This window comes from Petaurus breviceps, unplaced genomic scaffold, assembly GCF_028583685.1.
Source record: "Petaurus breviceps papuanus isolate PSGF00001 unplaced genomic scaffold, PetGlider_PUasm1.0 551, whole genome shotgun sequence".
Lineage (NCBI taxonomy): Eukaryota > Metazoa > Chordata > Mammalia > Diprotodontia > Petauridae > Petaurus > Petaurus breviceps.
This window is the reverse complement of record NW_027186372.1, coordinates 40,371,312-40,379,726: the sequence shown is the minus strand read 5'-3', so window position 1 is coordinate 40,379,726 and position 8,415 is coordinate 40,371,312. Positions and strand designations below refer to the sequence as shown.

The 8,415-nt window shown below is 37.1% G+C and overlaps 1 protein-coding gene across 1 annotated transcript in view; it reads left to right on the top strand.

Moving 5' to 3' along the window:
• The first annotated feature begins 918 nt into the window (after positions 1-918).
• LOC138172883 (butyrophilin-like protein 3) overlaps positions 919-8,415 on the top strand; it is a 19,878-nt gene continuing 12,381 nt past the window's right edge. The window contains exons 1-3 of the mRNA XM_069102731.1: positions 919-1,021; positions 3,134-3,481; positions 3,692-3,970. Of these exons, the coding sequence (XP_068958832.1) occupies positions 919-1,021; positions 3,134-3,481; positions 3,692-3,970 (730 nt within the window). The remainder of the gene's footprint in view (positions 1,022-3,133; positions 3,482-3,691; positions 3,971-8,415) is intronic.

Below are 8,415 nucleotides of genomic sequence, written 5' to 3'. Positions count from 1 at the left end.
ACTTTGAATCTTCTTTTTATATTTTGCTGTGTACATGGAAATTTTTTTGTCTTTTTGTATTTAAATTCAAAAGGGATATTTTTTTTTGGTGTTTGGAGGGCAATTGGGATTAAGTGACTTGCCCAAGGTCACATGGCTAGTAAGTGTTAAGTCTCTGAGGCTGGACTTGAACTCAGGTCCTCCTGATTTCAGGACCAGTGCTCTATTTGCTGCGCCACCTAGCCGCCCCCTCCATGAACTATTTACAGTTAATGTGCCACCTTCTTCTTATCAATTTCAGAACTTTGTAATATTTCATCTAGAAAAGATTTTATAAGTTACCTAGCTCACATATGACAGATGAGAAAACAGATGATCAGAGAGTTGAAGTAATTCATCTGCAACTATACAGATTACCTAATTTCTAGTTCAGCTGTCTTTCTACCCACTCAAATGGAGCAGTTTTACATTAGAATCACAGGACAAAACAAAACAAAACAAAACAAAACAGGAAGCATGGAAGGGAAAGCTCAAACCATGAGACTAAAAGAAATCAGGAAGAGGCTCCAGAGCAGTCACTAATCTTTGACTTTTCTCCTCTTTGCTTTTTGCTCTATTTGTCATGGCTTCAGGAATCATCCATCTCAATTCTGCCATTCCTGTCCTACTGGGCATAAAAATTTGCTCAACTCAATCTTGTAACGGAGAAAACTCTCCTTCAGTGGTTGTTCTTAGGGATCTGCGGTGATCAGGATCAGGAGAAATGTTTTCCCCATGTAAATTCCCAAGGGCACCATATCTCAGTAGTTATGGGATTCCAGTCATCCAAACCATGACTCAGGGAATTATGTTCATACTTCTGACAACTCTCATACTTCCCACTATACTAAGTTATCCATTTAAACTTCGCTACAGGTTCTGATAAACAAATGAATAGATATGTTGAATGTCCCAGTTTTCCAGTGCCCCAGTCAAGTCTTCCATCTACTTGAGTATCGTCTCCTCTTCATCTCTGTCCTTAGTTTCATAGGACTGGGATCAGGTAAGTCTCTCTCTGTGTAAAGTCAAACATGAGCAGCTTTCCAGAAGACTGCTGCTGTGAACAGCTTCAAGGTTCTCATCACATAGCATAGTGAACTCTCTATTCAGCAGCAAGCTAAATCAAAACATCCACAGAAACCAAAGTACAGCATAAACAATGTTATAACATAACAACTTATCACTAAAGTGATTGCATAGTTTTCATCAAAGTGGCCACATAGAAATTATGCGGTAAGTTCCTAACTCAATCATCCTTAAGGAGGCTTGCTCCTTAAACACAAAGTACAATGATTCAGTGAGATCTTAACTCAATTATCCTTAAGGAGTAGGCCTCCTTAAGGGACGCATTGCCTTCTATTTTTTTTCATTTGTTTGGTCTGTTTAATAGTATCTTGATTTCTCATAAAGTCACTAGCTTCCATTTGCTCCAATCTAGTTCTGAAGGAATGGTTCTCTTCAGTGAGCTTTTGGGATTCTTTTTTCCATATGGAAAATTTGGCTTTTTAAGGCGTTTTTCTCCTCATTGCCTTTTTGAGTCCCTTTTGCCATTTGAATTAGTCTATTTTTTAAGGTGTTATTTTCTTCAGTCAGGATGTTGACTCTCATTTCATAATTTTCTTGCATTATTCTCATTTCCCTTCCCAATTTTTCCTCTACTCTTATTTGCTTTTCAAAATCCTTTTTAAAGTCCTCAATGGCCCATAACCAGCCCGTATTTTTCTTTGAAGCTTTTGATGGAGGAGTTCTGATTTGACTGTTTTCCTCCTGTTCCATGCTTTGGTCCTTTTTGTCCCCAAAATAAGAGTGTAAAGTTGAATTTATCTGCTTGGTTTGTTCCTTTGTCTGCTCATGTTGCCACTCAATTACTTGACTTTTGGTCTTTTTGCCACAGTAGGACTCTGCCACCAGACAGGGGAGCCTTTTCCCAAATGCTGTGGTTTTCTCAGCTACTAAAGGTATTAGTTGGGTGCCCTCTCTGAAACCTCCACATGCTCTGGCAAGTTGGTCACACACCCCAGGACCTCTACCCTAGACTGCAATCCAGATCCAAGCAGTTTAAAGCAAGAGCAATTACCCCTCAGACTGGTCACTTGGTCCCCCTACATTCTGCAGGCCAGGAGCTGAAGCTGCCACATGGCAGTGGCTGTGAGAGGGTGCCTCAATGGCTTCTCTCCACAGGGGCAAAGGTCATCTGCATTCCCAATTATTGGGTCCCAAAGTCCACACTGCACTTACCTCTCACATTGCCCTTAGCATCTATGGGTTGATAATTCTGGAAACCGCCACAACTGTTGGTGATCTGAAGTCCCTTCAGCCAGCAGCTGGTCAGACTGCCCTGGGGCTAAGATCTCAGGCTCCCTCTGGGCTGGGGTTGGCTCCCAGAGCTCTGTGCTGGCCAATTCCTGCCGGCCTGCTGAGCTGTCCTCAGCGAGAGGTTAGCTTCTCTGTGTCATTTTGTGGGTTATGTAGTTCCAAAGTTTGTTCAGAGTCACCTTTTACATGAATTGGAGGTGGTGGGAGCCAGAGTGGCATGGAGGTCCTGTTTCTACTCCTCCATCTTGACTCTGCCCCCTAACGTATATTTTCAAAATATTTGAAGGGCTACTATGAGAAAGAGGAAAGTAGAATTAATCTCAAAAGCTATAAAAGGCAAAAATAAGACCAATGGGCATAAGTTGCAGTGAGTGTGATTTTAATTCAACATAAAGAATAGTTTTCTAATTAGAGCAAACCTAGAAAGGGATGGATTGTTTGTTTGTTTTTTACATAATGATGTCTTCAATCATTGATAATGAAAAAACCGGATCTGAATGATGACCTCTAAGGAATATTGCACACGTAATTCTGGCATATGATAGAATGTTGAGCTAGACAACCTCTAAAAACCCTTTCAATACTAATATTTTGTCATTTTATGTTACAAGCATACAGTTCTAACATCATGACCCTTCTCTGGTGTCAGTGGAAAAGGGGGAAGTTTCGGTCCTTGGCAAAGCAGTTGAAGATTGAGGAGGAGGAATGTGAAAGCTTTCGTTCTGTACCTACGTCAAGCTTTTTGCATTATACTGACAAATGTCCATAGCTAATGGTCCTTTTCTGGTTATCCCTACAGGTCAGTTTCAGGTGATTGGCCCAGGTGAGCCTATTCAGGCATTGGTGGGAGAAGATGTCATTTTTTCATGTCATGTCTTGCCCAAGATGAATTTGAAGGACATGGAGGTGAGGTTCTTCAGGAACCAATTCTCTTCTGTGCTACTTCTATACAAGGATGGGAAAGAAAAAAATGAGAGGCAAATGCCGGAGTATCAAGGAAGAACCCAGTTTGTGCAAGATGGCATTACAGAAGGGAGCGTGTCCTTAAAACTTAAGAATATAAGCCCTTCAGACAAGGCATTATATGGGTGTTGGTTTAGCTCCCAAACCTTCTACCAGCAGGACACTTGGGAGCTACAAGTAGCAGGTAAGCTACCTTTTCAATGATGTGATATTCTCACTTTCTATATCTAAGGTCAGTTAGCTAGAACATGCTACTGAAGGGGCCATGCTTCACACTCTTTGATAAAGAGAGACAGAAACAAATCTACAAACTAGCTAAGGGCTAGATAAATTCTGTTTCTGAATATCTCTGAGATATGCTTTTTGGTTTAACTTTGTTTCCTATTCTCTGCAGCTCTGGGGTCAACCCCTCTTATCTCTCTTGAGGGATATAGAGATGGAGGCATCTTGTTGGTGTGTCAATCTGATGGGTGGTTGCCTCAGCCAAATGTACAATGGAGACAGGATCCAGGACAGTGTTTGTCAACAAACTACACAGTAGTCCAAGATGATCGTGGACTCTTTTTCATAGAAACAACCCTTGTTATAAAACAACATTCAAATAAGAATATTGTGTGTTCAGTCCTGAACCTTGCCCTCAAACAAAAGAAGGAATCCAGAGTGCAGGTAGCAGGTGAGTAGAATTGAGAGAAAGGAAATAGAGGGGCTAAGTGCTTGAATGACTTGATAGAATATCTTAATCTTAGATTTATGGATTTGTGGATTTGTGTCCTTTTGAAAAAAAAATAAAGGCAGAGGGGGAATACATTCAAAAGCATATAGTCACGAAAGGTTTGGAGAAGATGAGTACCAACATTTTTGTTTGTCAAATATATGACTACTTCACATGGGCAATGGAACAATTGTTGCAAAGCAATTCATTTTAAGATAAATGAAAGGAATTAATACTGTATTTAGCATCAGCTGGTTGTTGGGATGAGAAAGAGGGGAATTTTAGGGGGAAGTAACAGCTACATAACAGAATTTATGAGAGAGGAAAGGGAAGATGATTATAATCTGACATGTATTTTCAATGTAGCCCATAGAAACTCCTTCTCACAACTCCCACCTTCACAGATGAAGTTTATGCCCTAGGGCAAGGTTTATGTACCCCTCACGTTCTAAGCTTTGGAGGTTATACTCTGTGTTATGACTTGAGGGTAAACCAATGTGCTTTCCTCGAAGATTATCAGTTGAACATCAATTTAGTCAGCCAGCCTAAAGAACTTTTAGAAAGAGGCCTTTATTAAGGTAATATATTAAGGACAAGCCATATAAAACATTCTTGCAAAAGTCTGTAATACTGCCACAACACAATACTATCCCAGAGGAATAATGGTAGGATGAAAATGAATCGTCTTGACCCTTTAAAAATTCCATAGTTCTCTCCTAACCAAAAGGGGTGAGAAAGAAGGAAACCTGGCCAAAGCTGAAGTCGTGGCAGAGGCTTCTCCTTTTCACCTCAGGCAATTTCTACTCAGACATTGTTGGAAAACCACACTTGTTCTATTTCTGGAATTCTTTTATCAAAACTAAATAGATTCTTTTATATAGGACCCAGAGAGAATGATCAAATCCCTCAGTCAATTAGGACAGGATTTCTGACTATCTTCATTTCACTTTGTCAAATGCCTTTCAAAGTCATTTCATACTTTGAGGCCTATAATAGATTGAATTATGGAAATTCTTATTACTTGAGGAAGAGTTTTCAAAGGATTTAAATGCAAGAAAAATAAGATCACATAGATTAAAATTTCCCAGGGGAAGTTAACACTAAAGAGATTAAATTATTTTCACTTACTTGCTATCACAAAAAAAGGGCAATTATGAATATTTTGTTGCAAATGGTACATTTATTTCTTAATTTTACTTCCTAGGGCTATATGCCTAGTAGTAAGATCTCTAGATCAAGAAATATGAACATTGTACTCATTTTATTAGCATAATTACAAACTGCTTTCTCAATTGATCTGTTCGGGAATTATCTAAACTAAGAGAAGTGTGACCTGTTGACAGAGGTATACAGGTTAGTAGAAGTCTAATGACTGGATATCAAATGTAGGAGGCCAGCTGAAAGCAAACACCTTTTTTAGCATGCTAAGGAATGCTGCTCTTGCTGATAGTGGCTTCAGTTTCTTAGGGTATAGATTTGTTTTGTAGAACTTTTCATATACTTGTAGAGTACACATTCAATCAGTAGCATTGTGTGTCAATGTAGGGTATATAAGTAAAGCACTTCACAGGAGGGGGAGGGAAAGAGAGAGAGATTAGTCAAGGAATAAAATGGGAGGATACTTGGAATGTAACTTTCAGGATTTTTTGTAAGAAAACACCTTCTATTCAAAGGCTAGAGATAAGAGGGTAATAACCAAATGCATTTGCAATTATGAAAAAAGTCCTTGTAGGCAAAATTGAGGAGTTTTTTTTTTTTATCCAAAGACATTGAGTCTTTACTGTTATACATTATTTCGCCTTCAGTAGGGGTTGGGGACTTTCAATTATTAGTTCAGACTCAGGGATTGATTAGTCCATCAAGATGTTGCAAAGTAATCATAGTTCTTATTTTTCCCCATAGTCCTACCCTTTGATACTTCTTCAGAAATATCACTAAATCTGAACTGCCCAATGTCTATATTCATAAAGTTTTTAAGTTCCTTTGTTTCCTCTTGTCTTCTGGCAGTTTTCTTAATAATCGGTATTTAAGAGAATCAGTGGTTATTATTCGTTTTATTACATATTATTATTATATTATATTTCCCTCTTATTATATTACATTAGACCTTATTAATATCATATTAAGGCAGTTGATTGCACAGCAAAATAGAAGCTTAGTACAATGAGATTTGTGATAGTGTTGAAACAAAAATATGTACTTAAACAAATCATACAAAATACACAACATTCTCTTAAAAACAAAGTGGTGGGTGTAAATTCATCATATTGAAATAAATAAAGGAGAGTATAAAAAAGCAATTTTAAACCTCTTAGCAAGAATGAAATGTCATAATAAAATATATTATTTATCCTTCTGAGACTATTACTTCGATCAGTAGTAAATGTTTGACAAAAATATCCATGGGGAAATGTATCTCAAAAGCAGAATTTTTCTTTGGGGAATTACCAGTAATTTTACAAGGAAGTAGGATAAAAAGAACTTAGATTTATACTTATATTTTTTTCTTGAATATGGCCCCTTGGTCCCTTTCTAAAAAGGCTATGGCATTGTAAAAGACAATAGACAATAAATATGCTTGTATAATCAGGTACATTAACATCTGTTTAGGCAGCAACTATCTTGTCTTTGGCTTAACTGCCTACCTCATGAAGTTGTCTGCTTCTGGGAAACATATTTCCTTTCAAATATGAATCAAAGGAGACTCTCCTAAACCATTAACAACAAATTGTCAGTTGGGGCTGTTTTACTTACCTTTGGATATACTTTTCCACCTTATTTCTGGAGCAAATTTTTAGAGGTTATTTTTTTTTTATTTTTTTCCCAGCAGATTTACTTGCTATATTCCAAGTCTTGCACTACCCCAGCAGTGGTTCCTTAGGTATCACTGCTCAAAACCTCTACTGACAAGACCTGACAAAGCCTAATCAGATTGGACTTACAATAATTACCTCATGGGGTAAAAGTCTTATTGTGTTGTGAGAAAAGTCCTCACTCTAGAAAGAACACTGCTCATTGACAAAGTCAGGAAAGCTTTAATACAAGTTTACAAGTCAGGTGTCCTACAAATAGGCAAACCCCAGCAGAGTTTAGCAATCAATTTTATCCAAATCTATCAAACCATTTCCCCTCCCCTTATTCTCCATGTCCATTTATCATAATGCTGTGGTTTAACCACAAGTCTGGTTTCAGTCGGTCTAGTTCCTGAATAGTTTCTGCTTCAACTAATCATTTTACCTATGACTATCTTTATGGTTTTACAATTTGCTTTTTGTCCTATTCCAGTAACCATGCTGTTGTATATTTCTGCGGAAACAGAACTCTGTGGGCTGTTTCTCACAGTATTAAACATAGACACCAGGGCCAGAGGAAGAATATTAGCTTAGGGTACTTATAACTCATCTGAAAGTTTTTGGAGTTCTAATGTTCATAGACTATATGTTCTTTCTACTTTCTCTGAACCCTACAGAGGAAACAGACAATGCAGTTTGTGGGTTAGAAATTTTCTTTAAGAAACAAACAAATACATAAACAATCAAAACTTTCATGACCTGACATGTAAAATATGTCCTTCTGTCACTTAGTAATTTTGTAGGGTCCTCAAACGGAAAAGAATATAAAAAACAACAAACCATAATTTAAAAGATTCTACAGAACTATTAAAGCAATTCTAATGCAAAATACTCAATCTAACTCGAGAAATTATAGATAATTACTAAAACACAAACAAAGCCCATGTATTTGGGCATTTGTATGAAATTCATTTGTAGATAATCAAATGTACCTTCTGGAGGAAATTTAATATCTTGTTCCACCTTTTTTAATATCATTCTTATTATCACCAGTATCAAATCTAAAACACATCATTTAATATTATTATATTTGCTCAGTGTTTTGTCATCATTTTTGCTGGCACAATAGCACACTTTCTAAGACCACTGGTTTGAACCATCAAGAGTCATTTAAATATATTGTTTGTCCTTTGGAAAACTTTGGGATGCCAACCATATGTATCCTAGCTTTCAATGGTAAATAAATGGATTGATGTTTTTACCTTTCTCAAAATAAGATTTAATATTAAATTAAGAACACATAAGAACTAAAGCAATTTACATTTTTATAATTTCTCCCCTTTGAGGATATATGTCATCATAACATCATGGAAGGAAGGAGAGTTATTTAGATAGAAATAAGGTGAAATTGTAAGGACCTAATCTTATACATAAATACATACAACTATAAAATCAATGAATAAAAGAAATGGCCAGTCTAAAAACTGATTTGTCTAGTTATCTGGATTAGCAGGTTTAGGAAGGAGGGAAGAAAGAAAGGAAGGAAAAAAGGAAGGAAGGAAAGAAAGAAGGAAGGAAGGAAGGAAGGAAGGAAGGAAGGAAGGAAGGAAGGAA